Source organism: Nothobranchius furzeri, chromosome 5 (assembly GCF_043380555.1).
Source record: "Nothobranchius furzeri strain GRZ-AD chromosome 5, NfurGRZ-RIMD1, whole genome shotgun sequence".
NCBI lineage: Eukaryota > Metazoa > Chordata > Actinopteri > Cyprinodontiformes > Nothobranchiidae > Nothobranchius > Nothobranchius furzeri.
In genome coordinates, this window is record NC_091745.1 from 81,625,504 (window position 1) to 81,642,016 (window position 16,513).

General features: G+C 47.2%; 1 protein-coding gene across 3 annotated transcripts in view; it reads right to left on the reverse strand.

The window, feature by feature from the left end:
* tsnare1 (T-SNARE Domain Containing 1) overlaps positions 1-16,513 on the reverse strand; it is a 259,913-nt gene that overhangs the window by 118,076 nt on the left and 125,324 nt on the right. For all 3 annotated transcript variants that reach the window (XM_070551261.1, XM_070551262.1, XM_070551263.1), the window contains exon 8: positions 13,502-13,657. In XM_070551261.1, coding sequence (XP_070407362.1) covers positions 13,502-13,657 — 156 coding nt within the window. The remainder of the gene's footprint in view (positions 1-13,501; positions 13,658-16,513) is intronic.

Sequence of the window (16,513 nt, forward strand, 5' to 3'; positions counted from 1 at the left end):
TCCAGCTCCCTGCCCTCACCTGGAGGGATCTCAGACTGGACGGGTCCTATCGGAGCGGTCTACGGGTTCCTGATATCAGAGTTCACTCCACCGGCAGTGACCATCACCCCCCGGATCCAACGAGAACCTCCACACCAAGGGCGCGTAGACTTGGCACGACAGATCGTGTCTGATGCTGTTTTTAATAAACAACTCTAGTTTATAACAAACAACACATTCTTTTACATCCAGAGTTCACATTTTCTCTCAGATACAAAGAACGGTTGCTACAACATCTAGCTTCCACCACATCACCCCACATCCACCACATCACCCCACATCCACCACATCAGCCCACATCCACCACATCACCCCACATCCACCTCATCACCCCACATCCACCACATCACCCCACATCCACCACATCACCCCACATCCACCACATCACCCCACATCCACCTCATCACCCCACATCCACCACATCACCCCACATCCACCACATCACCCCACATCCACCACATCACCCCACATCCACCACATCACCCCACATCCACCACATCACCCCACATCCACCACATCACCCCACATCCACCACATCACCCCACATCCACCACATCACCCCACATCCACCACATCACCCCACATCCACCACATCACCCCACATCCACCACATCACCCCACATCCACCACATCACCCCACATCCACCACATCACCCCACATCCACCTCATCACCCCACATCCACCACATCACCCCACATCCACCACATCACCCCACATCCACCTCATCACCCCACATCCACCACATCACCCCACATCCACCACATCACCCCACATCCACCACATCACCCCACATCCACCACATCACCCCACATCCACCACATCACCCCACATCCACCACATCACCCCACATCCACCACATCACCCCACATCCACCTCATCACCCCACATCCACCACATCACCCCACATCCACCACATCACCCCACATCCACCACATCACCCCACATCCACCACATCACCCCACATCCACCACATCACCCCACATCCACCACATCACCCCACATCCACCTCATCACCCCACATCCACCACATCACCCCACATCCACCACATCACCCCACATCCACCACATCACCCCACATCCACCTCATCACCCCACATCCACCACATCACCCCACATCCACCACATCACCCCACATCCACCTCATCACCCCACATCCACCACATCACATCTCCTTTTTCATATCTGATCATGTATAAATTATTACTTTAGGAAAAAGAATTAAATTAATTTTATAAACTACATACTGACTCTGTCTGAATTAATATGAAGTGTGTTAAAGATCACTCAGGTTGATATTTCATATTTATATGGAGTCATCACATTTTATTGGTCATAATTAACAAATGTATCCCAGTACAACTGAAAAGTTAAAGTCAAGTAAGTATCTCTCTTATCTGATGGCGCCATCCAGTGGCTGACAAGCATATCACACAAGAAGTCTGTTGATCCGTTTTATTAAGATGGCGACTTCAAGTTTCTTCTTTACAAATGAGCTTCTGTAGCCGATAAACGGAGCAAAAACATGGAAAACTCAGCAAAGATACTATGAGCTGAGTAGTACGTCCGTACACTAAGCGTAAACGTCAGTGTAAAGGACGGGTCGTTTACATCTCACTTATGAACCATAAAATGTGAGATTCCATAGAAATATGAAATATCCATCTGATGGATCTTTGACTATTTTAACCAGAAGATCAGAACTTTTTATTGCAGGGATTACGCGACACTTCGTATTAACTCTGAGGAAATAGAGAGCGTCAGGTTTATAATAGTTAATACATTTATTTCTACACAGTTTAAACAAGACTAACTTTAACACTCTGTGTACTGATGGACTAAGGTGGAGTGAGACGTGATGAATGATGATGGTGTGTGTGTGTGTGTGTGTGGAGTGTTATTCAGAACCAGCGGGTCCGGAGAAGCGGTTAGTTCTGAGTGGGAGTGAACGTTTCGCTCTAAACTTTAGTAGGAGATTTATAACACACATGAAACGCCATCTGTCGGTCTACGTACCCCAGGGGAAGCCTCCGTCAGATCTGGAATGTCGAGGTCCTCTTGGACCCTCCTTGGTACCGAAGCCGGTAGAAAAGCAGCGGTGCCGACCAAACTAGTCTTGGAATGCTTCCAGGTCACGACAGGTTATCACTGGCGTCTCCGAGACCCTGAAGGGGTCCTGAGGTTCAGCTTTTATTCTGAAGGAACCGTTGCGGTCAGGTGTAACTGCAACAGATTTTATCCAGCTTGTCGAGGTTCTTTTGGCTGAAGAGGAGGTCCGGATGGCCGGTCCGAGACTCCTCTAGAACGCTTGAACTAAAGAAAAGGTGGCGTGGGAGAGTTTTTATAATCGTCATATTTTGGTTTACTGGCGAATCAGAACGTGACATACAAAAGAGGGTTTATACAAACTCCACAGATAACCACGCCCAGCCAGAAACGAAGGTTCTGATTGGATCAGACAAAAGGAAATGTGTCGTGTGACTTTAGCATTACGTGTCATCAGTGTCTAGTGCAAACGTCCAGGATTATAATAACTTGTAAAATATTACTGATCACAGGATTATAATATCAGGTAATAACATTGTTATTCCACAGGCTGGTTGAACATTGGGCTCACGTTATTATTGGTAATAACAAAGTTGTTGATTATGTGTTCATCAGAATAGTTCTAGTCTTCGCTGTAACAGAGGTGAAGCAGTTCAGATGAGCAGAGTGCATGAAAGACCTTGGCCACTATCTCAGGTAGATTAGCCTGTCACACTTTTTGTCTCCGCTCGAGCAGACACAGCAGATCATGACCTTTAGGTCAAAAGCAGGACATGCATGACGCTACATTAGCGTGGGGTGTTTTAAGCATTGGTAGCTGTGAAATTGGCTAGATTGAAAGTCAGACACATGATGATGCTAAGTGCGTGGGTTTAGTGATAAACGTTTCCTTCTGAGCCAGAAGTCTAAAGTCCTACGGAGTGTAAACGCGTTGGTTTTAATCTGGTTCCATTTCTCAGCTGCAGTTTCAGCTCTGAAGGCTCATGTGAGCACGGATTGTCCTGAAAAACATTTGAAGGTCAGGCTGTGGGACTCCGTTGTTCTTGTGGGAAATGTCTGGATTCAGATTTCTCTTTGCAAGATGTTCTGTCCTAATGTTCCGTTTAATTCCTTTTGATGACGTTGTGCCAAAGCACCTGAACTGCGGTTGGAAGGTGGCCGTTAAACGGAGGATCACTGTGGAGTCAGCCTCCCTGAACACATGATGACACACACATGAACACAACAAGGCAACAAGAAGCTCGCCACCAGTCGGCCCTCCCCTCCACCTTAGGAGCTGCAGGATGATAGATGAAAAGGTGTTTTTAGTCAGAAGCGGGCAGATGTGCATCATAAACGGTGCTTTCTTAAAGACACTGACAAAATAAAGTCCTCATCAGGGATCCACATTGATTAAATATATTTAGTTTGCACGGTTTGGCGTTTCCACCACGATTAAAAGGTTTTACTTGTGTGCTAAAACTGCTTTTACTTTGTTTTTGTCCACCGCTCGCCTCAAACTCACATTTCTCTTTTTCAGAACCTGCAGACGTGCATCCTGCATTCTCACCAACCACCGAGCACACGGACGGGAGCTCATGCACTCACGAGTAAAACAAACACTGTACTGTGAGCAGCGATGCATCGGAGGGAGACCCGAGTTTTCACCGAGAGTTGTGTGTGAGATGGCTCATTTGGCCAGAGAAGAACAACGGGCAGCGAGGTTGTCCACCATCATGAGTGTCTGTTAGACACAGGCTGCTTCAGCACGACGACACCCGGGTGGGGTTCAGTCCTCACTTCCACATCAAATGTTTTACATGCGCGTCCCACCTTCCAGTCTGTCGGCCTGCGTGAACTCAAACATAATCTTACAAAGCAGGACTTAAAGGAGGCTGTGTGGTGGCACAGCAGGTAGCACCGCTGCCTCGCAGCAGGGAGGTTGCGGGTTCCAAACCTTTCTGTGAGGAGTTAGCCTGTTGTCCCCGTGCACGCATGAGAATTCTCCAGGTTCTCTGACTCTTTCCATCTCGTTTCTCTCAGCAGTGGCCTCTGACTGTTCTTAAAGCTGCAACTACTGGACGGATCCGGTTGTGTGTTATGTCTCTGATGACGTTCGATGTATTCCAGCTCACACGCTGGTAGAACTGTTTCTGTGATTGCCCAGGCTTCATTCACCGTAGCGTCACAGCTAAAACGATGGTAACGTCACTAAACATAGACTTCACCAGCAGCTCAGCTGAACCAGGAGCTGGCTGCTCCGAAACGAAGACCACGTGTAACTGCAGTGAAAGCTGCCTGCAGGACTAAACAGCTGGACTCAGTAAAAAGAGCCGAGTCATACGATGAGATGGGAAGTGAAGCTCTTGTGCCGGGGCTTCTCTTTGGTCCCTGCCATGACTACATGTGTCTAGATCCCCTAAGGTCTGGTTTCTGTCGGTCGGTTTGCTCTGAAGGTGTTTGCTGAGAGAAGAAAGAGTAAATGTTGTTCTCGGGACTTCTCTAAAGTCAACCAGTACAGATGTTGGAACATCCACTGGTTGTAAACACGTCTTCCAATTATAGCTGCAAATAGCAAACAAGAGCCGAGCTGTCACACTCTCAGTCTCCAGGGAAGAGAAAATTAACCTTGGATCGAAACTTTTCAACAACGAGAGATTAAAACAGATAAGCATGACAGGCATCAGGTTCTGGAGGTCCACCGGGAGGAGAGCCCTGAAGAAAAGTGTGTGTGTGTGTGTGTGTGTGTGTGTGGTGGTGTGAGGATGAAAAGGAACATTGTCAGATAGCATCACTCCCCAAAGGAGAGGCGTCGGGCCCCTGAGCTCCTGCCTGAGGGCCGACGACGACATTTATCCATACAGCTATGACAAAGGAGTCGGCCAGACGACCCAGGCTGAACACCAATCATCTGCCTGACCCATCTGAGCTAGAGTGCTAAAATGAGGCTGTCATTTGTTCCGCGGGCCTTTCACTATGTGCCACTCTGCAGAAGAAGATTGATGCTCTCCCTTTTTTCATTCCTATTCAGAACTTGGCTCTTGGAGGAGGATTAGCTGATCTTAAATGTTGATGAAGTTCAGACGGCTCCAACTGGACACAAAGATTCATCTTCATTATGCTGGAAAGTGCCTCTAAAACATTATCATTAGTCTTGAAACTGCTGGATGGCAGCTGCTGTCCAGAAGTGTGCCGCCATGCGAGGCTTGTCATCTGAAAGCAGGCTGTGGCAGCATGACAGGTTTCTATCTGCTCCCAGTCAGCCATGAGCTACAGAAGGAGGGGGGGGGGGGGGTGGGGGGACAAAGCAGGGGACACTTCAGCACATCCTTAAAGGCCAAGTTAACAGAGGGACTGTTTTTACTGGTTCTTCGGTCACTGAGTTTAACGTGCAGGTGTGAAGCTGGAGGTGTAGCGTGAGACGCGTCTGAAGACAGTGAGACGTGTGTCTCACGCTCCATGGGCGAGACTCGGCCGATGTTGGGGAACTTCCTTCTCAGTAGGAACTACTATACCTTTATCTGTGGAGCGCTGGTGCTGATAAACTACAATAGAGCCACAGCTCCTGGGGCACACGGCTACCAGTTCCTCTGACCACCAAGGCGGGTTAAGTGTCTTGCTCAAAGACACAATGGACACAGCCGGGGCTCGCACCTGCAGCTCTCCAGTTCCAAGGTAGGCACATAAATCCTTTGTAACTGTCATCCCAGAAGTTGTTGCTACCCGTCCAGTCTACGTTTGCACCCAGCTGCAGCTTTTACCCCTACAGTACTGCTTGTTCAGGTTTTAATGAGGAACGATGAGAGAAGCTGAGATCGGACACGAGGATTTGCCTCAAAGTGTAAAACATTTAAATATGAATTATCTTTAAGCACCTTGTGATTTTTAATCAGGCCCCATTCCAATCATACAAAAGCTTTAAAGCCAGTAACAGGCAATTAAACACACCACAGGAAAAGAATCATGATGCAAATATGAGTAAAAGTATTTATGAGAGAGTATTTGTCAGGTTTAGTCGTAGAGCTGGAGCTCTCCACACCCAAGCCTGTGTTCCTGATTACAGCTAATTCCTAAATGGTTTTTAGGCCTTTAGCTGCAAACCTTCTGAAACAACAGATGTTCGACGTTTCCTGTAAAAACAAATATTCTATAAATGAGTCGTTTTAAGAAGGAGAAGAAGAAAGTATCATTTATACAGCGCCTCTCAAGATAAAAATCACGAGGCGCTTCACAAAAATAAAAAATGTAAAGAAAAAGAGAGAGAGAGAGTGAACAGGAAAGGCTGTAAACATGTTTATTTCTGCTGTGAAATTGGTATTTTTAACATGGGAGTGAATGAGGATTTGCTCGCTTCTGGCACCAGCCCCCAGTGGATGAGGGTGGAACTGCAATTTTTGGTACTTCCGGGTTGGCCTCAATTTTTGAGCCACATTGTGGGGGCTTGGTGTGGGGCCAGAAACATGCTGGGTAAAGCTGAAGGAGTCCATGAGGCTGGAGAAATTCATGGCAAAGTGATCGGAGGGATAATCAATGTGGATGTTAAAGTCACCAACAATCACCAGTCTGGACAGCTTCACAGTAGAGGATAGAAAGTCACTAAACTCCTGAAGGAAAGAGCTGTTTGGACCAGGTGGACGATAGACCACAGCACAGTAGAACGGGTCCTTACGCCCGACTTTAATCAGCTGCAGTTCAAAGGAAGCAAAGTGACCAGACCAAAGACCAAACAAGGTGTTGCTGCACAAAAACAAAATGTAAAACTTTATAATGCACCCACAGGTGTGTCTGTCTGAGGAGGTCGTGCTGGTCCTGTGGCGTAACCCAAACCCATGTTACCACTGCTGCATAAGGTGCTGCTAAAGGATCAGGACCTCCTGCTTGTCACACTGTGAGATATCAGGAATAGGAATGAGTCGTATGGCTGCTTTTTGACCTACTAATTAGTTTAAAATTGCAACTCAGTTCCCTGAAGTAGTTTGTAACAGCTGGTTACTTCATCTAAGAAGGATGGATGTGACTGTAGTGGGTGGAGGTGGGTAGTAATGAAGTGGGAGCTTTGGCCCTGACTGCCCCTGTTCTCTCGGTAAGTCGTACTCAGGGGACAAAACTCAGACGCGCCTGTTTCAGGAGCGTACAGATTACCAGATGACAGCTGAGCTTCCGACGGCAGGATCTGAGTCTTACTTCCTGATATGTGGACATCTCTCCTCTGATTGGCTAACTGCAACATGACTACCACTGACTCTGTTTGCTCTGCAATGTTGATGTTTTATCTCCATAAATAACACAAGCCTGGAGGAGTTCTGCTGTGTGGTGGAGCTGCTAATGCTAAACGTTAGCTTCTACTAGCTGAGATGTTCTCTGCTGTTTTCTGGATGCTAAAAAATACACCGAACTTATATAACGCTTTTTAGGACACTCAAACATGATTTCACACACTACCAGTGATGGTAAGCTACTACGTAGCCACAGCCGCCCTGGGGCGGTCTGACAGAGGCGAGGCTGCCATTTGGCGCCGCCAGCCCCTCTGACCACCACCAAAACAGGTAATTTGGGTGAAGTGTCTTGCCCAAGGACACAACAGCAGAATACCCCTGGCAGGAGCTGGAACCGAACCCATGACCCTCCGATCATGGGGCAACCTGCTCTACCTCCTGAGCTACTGCTGCCCACGACAACAGCCTTCCCCGTCGTGAGTCCAGATGGGTGAGTTCATGAATGTTAGTGAGAGTGTGACGTAGATCTGTCAGGATTTTCTAAATCTAGAGATTCACCGTCTGCTTTCTATCAGAAGCTACTGTAGGAGATAGGTGTAGGAGACTATTATCTATCAGAAGCTACTGTAGGAGATAGGTGTAGGAGACTATTATCTATCAGAAGCTACTGTAGGAGATAGGTGTAGGAGACTATTATCTATCAGAAGCTACTGCAGGAGATAGGTGTAGGAGACTATTATCTATCAGAAGCTACTGTAGGAGATAGGTGTAGGAGACTATTATCTATCAGAAGCTACTGTAGGAGATAGGTGTAGGAGACTATTATCTATCAGAAGCTACTGTAGGAGATAGGTGTAGGAGACTATCATCTATCAGAAGCTACTGTAGGAGATAGGTGTAGGAGACTATTATCTATCAGAAGCTACTGTAGGAGATAGGTGTAGGAGACTATTATCTATCAGAAGCTACTGTAGGAGATAGGTGTAGGAGACTATTATCTATCAGAAGCTACTGTAGGAGATAAGTGTAGGAGACTATTATCTATCAGAAGCTACTGTAGGAGATAGGTGTAGGAGACTATTATCTATCAGAAGCTACTGTAGGAGATAGGTGTAGGAGACTATTATCTATCAGAAGCTACTGTAGGAGATAGGTGTAGGAGACTACTTTCATGTTCAGCCAGCATGAAGCACTCAGAGTGAACCGTTAGAATCAGACATAATCATGTTCCACACCTTTAAAATGACAGAATCACATTTTGGTCTTCTCTTGGACTAGCTGTTAGCTCATCACTCCTGAAGGACGATAAACTCAGTGTTAAACAGGAAGGCCGTCGATGTTTAACATGGACACTTTCCATAACAGCAGAGCTTGTCTAGTCCACTAAACTTTAAGTCTGTTGTTGGTTTTCCATGACTGAAGGAACCAGCATCCGCATCAGGCTACTGCCATGAAAGCAAAAGGAAAGAGGAGTTTGGCTAAAGTGACAGGCTGGGAGTAAAGTATGGCCGGACCGACAGTAAACAAGCTCAGGAATCTATCCCGCTGGAGCGTCAGCTGGAAAACATCCCAGATCCTCCACAGCTGCGTTTGAAGTCTGAGTCAGATCCCCATCCCTCCACCGGCCTAACACCATCATGATTCTGCACACACCTTGCCCAGGTAAAGAAACACATCTATGTCAACACTTTAGTAACTGGGTAACTTGCAACACCCTGTAGAAGCGGGGGAACTGTGACAAAACACTAATAAGCTTTTGGAGGTGGGAGGAGAACATCCTGCCTAACGTGGCGTGTGTTTGCCCCGCAGGCGTCAAACATATTTCTGTTTCAAACCCATTTGAACCTCAGGTCCTAGGAGCAGACCAGAGTTTGTTGTCATTCATGATGCACACGTCCAATCTAAAAACATGGAAATGCAAGTTCTCGTTTGTCATTTAAAGCAAGTTACCAAAAGCTTTAGCAGCCTGGGAGGGTGTCAACAAACAGTCCTGCAATCATCCAGGTGGCTGCTTTGATTTGGTGCCCTGGGTGGTAAACATAAATGGAAACGGTTATCTATAAGCAGCCGACTGCCTTCTGCACTCTCGAATGTTATATGTGGAAAAGAAAATGTGTTCATTGAAAAGGCAAAAACAGAAAATGTCTGGATAAGTTAGTCTTTCAGCAACAGAAGCATAAATGCCTGCTGCCATTTCATTCAAGCTCTAAACTGGACTTCTGTTGAAAGTGAAGGAGTTGTTGTTGTTTGGGTCAAACACTAAAACTTACCTGGCAGCACTCTGAGCGGCCACCGCCGGGCCAAACCAGGTGTTCTGCTAGAGTTGTTGAAACACGATGAGGTCAGAACCGATTCAAATGCACGATGTAGATTGGGCATCCGCCCCTTTAAAGACACATCATAACAGAACCCCGGCTGGGTGACATCACAGGGACGGATCAGCTGAGTGGGGTTGACGCGTGTCATGTGACTGTAAACCAAAACAGTCTGGGAGGTCCAGCCTCTGGTCCACCCGGATTCCTGTTGCAATTCTAACCAGTTCTAACCAGTTCTAGCCCGTTGTAGCCAGTTGAAGCCAGTTCTAGCCCGTTGTAGCCAGTTCTAGCCCGTTGTAGCCAGTTGTAGCCAGTTCTAGCCTGTTGTAGCCAGTTCTAGCCCGTTGTAGCCAGTTGTAGCCAGTTCTAGCCCTGTTGTAGCCAGTTCTAGCCCGTTGTAGCCAGTTCTAGCCAGTTGTAGCCAGTTCTAGCCCGTTGTAGCCAGTTGTAGCCAGTTCTAGCCCGTTGTAGCCAGTTGTAGCCAGTTCTAGCCCTGTTGTAGCCAGTTCTAGCCCGTTGTAGCCAGTTGTAGCCAGTTCTAGCCCTGTTGTAGCCAGTTCTAGCCAGTTGTAGCCAGTTCTAGCCCGTTGTAGCCAGTTGTAGCCAGTTCTAGCCCGTTGTAGCCAGTTGTAGCCAGTTCTAGCCCTGTTGTAGCCAGTTCTAGCCAGTTGTAGCCAGTTCTAGCCCGTTGTAGCCAGTTGTAGCCAGTTCTAGCCCGTTGTAGCCAGTTCTAGCCCGTTGTAGCCAGTTGTAGCCAGTTCTAACCAGTTCTAACCAGTTCTAGCCCGTTGTAGCCAGTTGAAGCCAGTTCTAGCCCGTTGTAGCCAGTTCTAGCCCGTTGTAGCCAGTTGTAGCCAGTTCTAGCCTGTTGTAGCCAGTTCTAGCCCGTTGTAGCCAGTTGTAGCCAGTTCTAGCCCTGTTGTAGCCAGTTCTAGCCCGTTGTAGCCAGTTCTAGCCAGTTGTAGCCAGTTCTAGCCCGTTGTAGCCAGTTGTAGCCAGTTCTAGCCCGTTGTAGCCAGTTGTAGCCAGTTCTAGCCCTGTTGTAGCCAGTTCTAGCCCGTTGTAGCCAGTTGTAGCCAGTTCTAGCCCTGTTGTAGCCAGTTCTAGCCAGTTGTAGCCAGTTCTAGCCCGTTGTAGCCAGTTGTAGCCAGTTCTAGCCCGTTGTAGCCAGTTGTAGCCAGTTCTAGCCCTGTTGTAGCCAGTTCTAGCCAGTTGTAGCCAGTTCTAGCCCGTTGTAGCCAGTTGTAGCCAGTTCTAGCCCGTTGTAGCCAGTTCTAGCCCGTTGTAGCGAGTTGTAGCCAGTTCTAGCCCGTTGTAGCCAGTTCTAGCCAGTTGTAGCCAGTTCTAGCCCGTTGTAGCCAGTTGTAGCCAGTTCTAGCCCGTTGTAGCCAGTTCTAGCCAGTTCTAGCCAGTTGTAGCCAGTTGTAGCCAGTTCTAGCCCGTTGTAGCCAGTTCTAGCCAGTTGTAGCCAGTTGTAGCCAGTTCTAGCCCGTTGTAGCCAGTTCTAGCTATTTGTAGCCAGTTGTAGCCAGTTGTAGCCAGTTCTAGCCCGTTGTAGCCAGTTCTAGCCAGTTGTAGCCAGACGACTCCTCTGAGCAAAGCAGAGAAAAGACCACTTAAGCCGGGAGATGGTGCACCAGAATTCAGAAAACCCAACCAGTAAGACAACTGGTAAAATGATCAGACAGCGTGGGATCAACTCGGCTCGTGGCGTCCAAAGAGCAGAAAGGGGTCAGAGGATCTAGAGAGGCCACGGTGGCACAGAGTTAAGTGCTCGCCCCACTATCAGAAGGTTGCAGGTTCAAGCCCCGCTCAGTCTCTCTCTGTCATTGCGTCCTTGGGCAAGACACTAACCCACCTTGCCTGCTGATGGTGGTCGGAGGGACCGGCAGCCTCGCCTCTTTCAGAGCGCCCCAGGGCAGGTGTGGCTACATCGTAGCTCATCACCACCAGGGTGTGAATGTGTGGATGGATGACTGATTGTGTTGTAAAGCACCTTGGGGGGTTCCAGGACTCTAGAAGACACTACATCAAATACAGGCCATTTACCATCTCAGAGTAGTAGGCGGCCATGTGTCTAATAATCCTTCTAATGACACTATAATATTCTCCAGGTACTACATTACACCTAAAGTATCCAGATTACCCCTTACTTCTGCCTCACTGGCAGCTCTACAGTCAGATCCATGAAAGCATCTCCAAATAAGAGACAGGGTTCATAAAATATAATCCTAACTCCATCCGGTCCAGCCGTGGCAGCAAAGACACGAGTAGGCAGCAGCTGAGTGGCGACTCCTCTCTGACTAGTGCTCAGCATCTTCAGGTGAAGGTGAGGACAGGTGTGGGAGTTTCACTTGTCCTGAAGTCTGAATCAGGTTAAAATCAGACTTGTTCAACAGAATAACACAGATTATGTTTTAGTCTCTGATGTTTGTGGCTCTCAGTTCCAACACTTCAATTTCTAAATTATACCGGCTCCGCAAGCACTTAGCAGGCGGGCCAAGACGCTAATTACTGCCTAAGCAAAACACTCACTGTGTATGTGTGTGTGTGTGTGTGTGTGTGTGTGTGTGTGTGTGTGTGTGTGTGTGTGTGTGTGTGTGTTTAAAAGTGCTCTCAGATATAGAAACACATACCCTAACCCTAACCGGGGTCGGAAAACTGCGTAAGCAACGTTCCACGCAAACTTTGGGATTTATGAAGGAAAACTTAGCGAAAAATGTGCACAACTATAAGTTGACCAAGGACCTGGCTCACACACATGCTGGGCATGGAGAGCACCTGCAGTGCTGCTGCTGAGAAGATACAGTTATGAAATCCTGCAGCATTATCACCTGTACACACACACACACACACACACACACACACACACACACACACACACACACACACACACACACACACACACACACACACACACACACACACACACACACACACACACACACACTCACACACACAGCCTGAAGCCAGAATATCAGCAGGGGGACAGATTGAAACAGAACATCATGTGTGTGTGTGACAGTGTGTGTCCTGTCACTGTGACCCGATTGATCATGCGCCCTGGCTACTTGTACAGGGGAGATCTCTGCTTGGGTGACTGGTTAGCATGCGTGACTTTAACCTGGGAGTCTTGGGATTGAATCCCGACTGGACCATTTTTTTTATATCCGCCACAGATCTCTCTGAAGAATTCACAACATTGACGGCTTCAGCAACGCTGTGCCACTCCGTGGATTTTCTCTTATTAGTTTTGCAAAAGTACTTCCTTTCATTTCTCCTCCTCACCCACAGGTACCTCCACTTCTGCTTCTGTGAAATAGTGCTTCCTTGATCTGCCTTGATCTACGGTCGCCATGTCATTGGCGGAGCGCTGCAACAGCCGGCTTATGTATATGCATGAGGTCCACAAGGCACTTTGCATTGACCATTTATGGCAGTAAGTGGGCGTGGTGAGGGCGGGATGTGACTAAAATGCAGCTGAGGAACATTCTCGTTAGTCTCTGATTTATGAAGAGGAGATTGCGTGCAGCTGTGTGTCCTCCATGTTTGATAGATCACACACCTGCTTGGCGTGAGTACTTTTGTTGCTGAGCTTAAGTACGGTTTTAGTAAGGATTCGACGCAGTGTTTGATAAATGAGACCCCTGGTTTGTTGCACATCCTCTGTCAGGGGGTCTCAATTGCAAATGAGCTGGGGACACTCATCAGAAGTATTTATGACATGTTAGTTTTGTCATTTCGAAAGAGAATAAAATTAAAGCTTGTTTCCATAACGCTACAACAGCGTTAGCTCCCACCAGACAGGCAGAGGTGGGAGTGTCTCACACACGACATTTTACAGCCGTGTAGGACAATGTCCTCATGTGGATGTATTTAACAGAGGCAGGTCTGAGGAAAGTTCTTACCTCGATCTGGAGCAGGGCCTCTTCTCTCTGACGAAGCACCTCCACATCTTCTTCACTGATCTCTGACAGGAAAGCTTGAGCCCCTCCATCTGAACCTGCTGCTGCTCCAAACAGGAGGTCCTCTTGATTATGCTCACTGGACGGGGTCTGGGGACTCTGTGGAGCACACACACACACACACACACACTTTGGTCACTTACAGTCCACGTTCTACACCCTCAGAGGGTCGCTGCTCTGATATCGGAGTCGCTCCGCTCTCTGAAAAGTGATGATTGCTCTAAGATGAAATCAGCACGATCTTCTCTGGACACTGAAGGGCTCCAAACTGCAGCACTGATCGCAACTTGTTGCCACCACAGCTCTGCTTTACGGACATTTGCCGACATCTTGTTTGTGGTGTGAGTGGATGTAAACATTTGGATGGGAGGTAAACGTTTCACTTGCTGGTTTTTCTTGTAAAACAATCAACATATTCATCCCATAGAAGCAGCGTAGCAGAGGTTGTGTTTCAGAGCGCCTGCATTAGCCTACTGGTGTGTGTGTGTGTGGGGGGGGGGTGGGGGTGGGGGGGGTGGGGGTGGGGGGCTCTCTGGAGAGTGATGTCTGGTAGGGCTGAAGGATTTTGGAAAATAATCTAATTGCAATTTAATTTACGATTATTTTCCCACTGAGCTTTTCTCATTTTTCAACAGAAAACAAACATAAGAGAAGCAAAACAAAGAATCTATGTAACCTGTACTGAATATAAACAAGTTTATGTATCTACATATTTATTTACATTTCATATCACCAAGTTTACTCGTCTCCATAAACATAAACTCTCATGTAAATAAAAACTTTTGTATTTGAAGGAGCGATGCTTTGCAGCCAGGAGCACATCCCTTGAAGGAGCACAGGTGTTAGCATCAACTGTGAAAAGTGATTTGCAGGATAGACGTGTGTCCTGTTTATTGAAGTCTTTTGTGTTTAGAGTTTTTGGCGTATTGTCCATGCAGAGCTTCCGTAGTTCAGTTGCGTTCATAGCTGCTAGCCAAAACTCAGTGGAGTTGAAGTCTCTTACAGTTTTCTAGCTTTTCTGAAATTGTCATGAACAGAACTCAGAAGACCCGTGAAGACGCCAAACACAGTAAAAGTATAAAAAACGTCTTTATTTGGATGCAGAGTTACCAGGTGGGCGAGGCTGGAGACAGAGTCGGAGACAGGCGAAGGTCGAAATGGCAGGCAGAATACAAGACAGGGGTCAGGAGCGAAAGACGAGGTCGAGAGGCTGAGGTCAGGCAGGGTGAATCTCTGGAAGATCTACTGGCAGAGACTGGAGAGCTGGATGGTTCTTTTATAGCAGGGGAAGCAGGTGAAGTGGATGAAGCTGATGACAGGAACAGGTGAGAAGAATGGAATTGATTGTGGTTGCCAGGGAAACAGGGCTTGTCAGGAGCTTGGTGAAGGGACCAGGTGAGCTGAATGAAGGTGAAATGAGGAGGCAGAGGAGGGTGAAGGATGGGAGTCATGACAAAATATCTGTCTGTACTTATTTGATTAATGGCAGTTTTTACTTTTTATTAGACTCCAAATGTAATCATTTGGCACGATCCTGATTCATAATTTGCAAGAATGTAATCGACAATATTAGCATTAGCATCGCTATGGGTTTTTCCATGTATATTAGCATTGCGCTAATCTATTGCTGCCAGTCAAATTGCAGCCTTTGCGATAAGAAAATCTTCTTTTGTCACATCACAATTTAAATGCATATTCAGTAAATCGTTCAGCCCTAATGTCTGGTTGCCTTACAGCTGCTGTCCAAGCGGGGCAGTCAGACACTTGGTTATGCCTCCAAGTAGGCAAACGGTAAAAAGTTAGCGCATTTTCACATTTTCCCCTGGCGTTCACGTTGCACCGTACAACACAGCAGCGATTTCCCATGGTGGCGTAATAACAGATCACATGAATATTAGATTAAAGGAAGCAACAAGACCGACACTTAGCGAGCTGTTGTCAGAAATATCAAGCAACAAGCGAGGACTCGGAGGCTACCCAAACATGGGGGCCATTGATGATGGCGACATGATCCCAAGCTCTATAGGCTAAAGACACAAGTCCCAAAAATCACAAACACCTTCAGGAAGATATTCTGAGGACCTCTAAATCCTCTCAAATTTACTGTTTTAAGTTAAAAAAAAAGATCTTTGAGTAGCGCTTAAAAAGGTTTTACTCAACTAGATGCCGTTTAAAGCAAAATGATTGAAAACTCCCAAAACATGAAATTTGTAGCTTTCTGCAGAACTGATTTACTGTTCTGATTTTATCAGCAGGGGGTCAGAAATTACCTTCCTGCAGGGAAGCTGAACTGTTGCTGTGGGCTGAATCCGCTTCTGAAACCGAAACACTTTCTGATTAGAGATTTTTCTGCTCCTTTATTTATGCGTGCAGTGAAAATAATCAGACAGCACCAGATGTTCTAGCAGGATCTCCAACCCTAACCACCCGGTCATTAATGCTACCAACGACTCCAGGCCGGCTTCACCGTCAGCCCGTGTGTGTGTGTGTGTGTGTGTGTGTGTGTGTGTGTGTACTTCCTCCATTCATCAAATCTAACAGCAAAGTGGAGATAACCCTAACCCAAATCAGAACCATGGACAGCAGCAGAACTCTCTCTCTCTCTCTCTCTCTCTCTCTCTCTCTCTCTCTCTCTCTCTCTCTCTCTCTCTCTCTCTCTCTCTCTCTCTCTCTCTCTCTCTCTCTCCTAATTAACCTAATTTGTTGACCCGAGTCCTCCTGTTGGATGGGATTGTCATACTCCTCAGCCCCCATCCCCACACCGACCCCCAACACTTCCGTTCTGAATTGGAAACAGTTGTTCTGTCTGAAGACAAAAGAGGGCTGAAGATAATTATTCATGTGTTATTGTAGCATTCTCCACAGAGCGGGGGTCTCAAAGGGCTGCAGCCATAAATGGGATCCTCAGAGCTGTGATGAGTCTTCGATCCGTGGGAAATATCGACTGTAACAGTG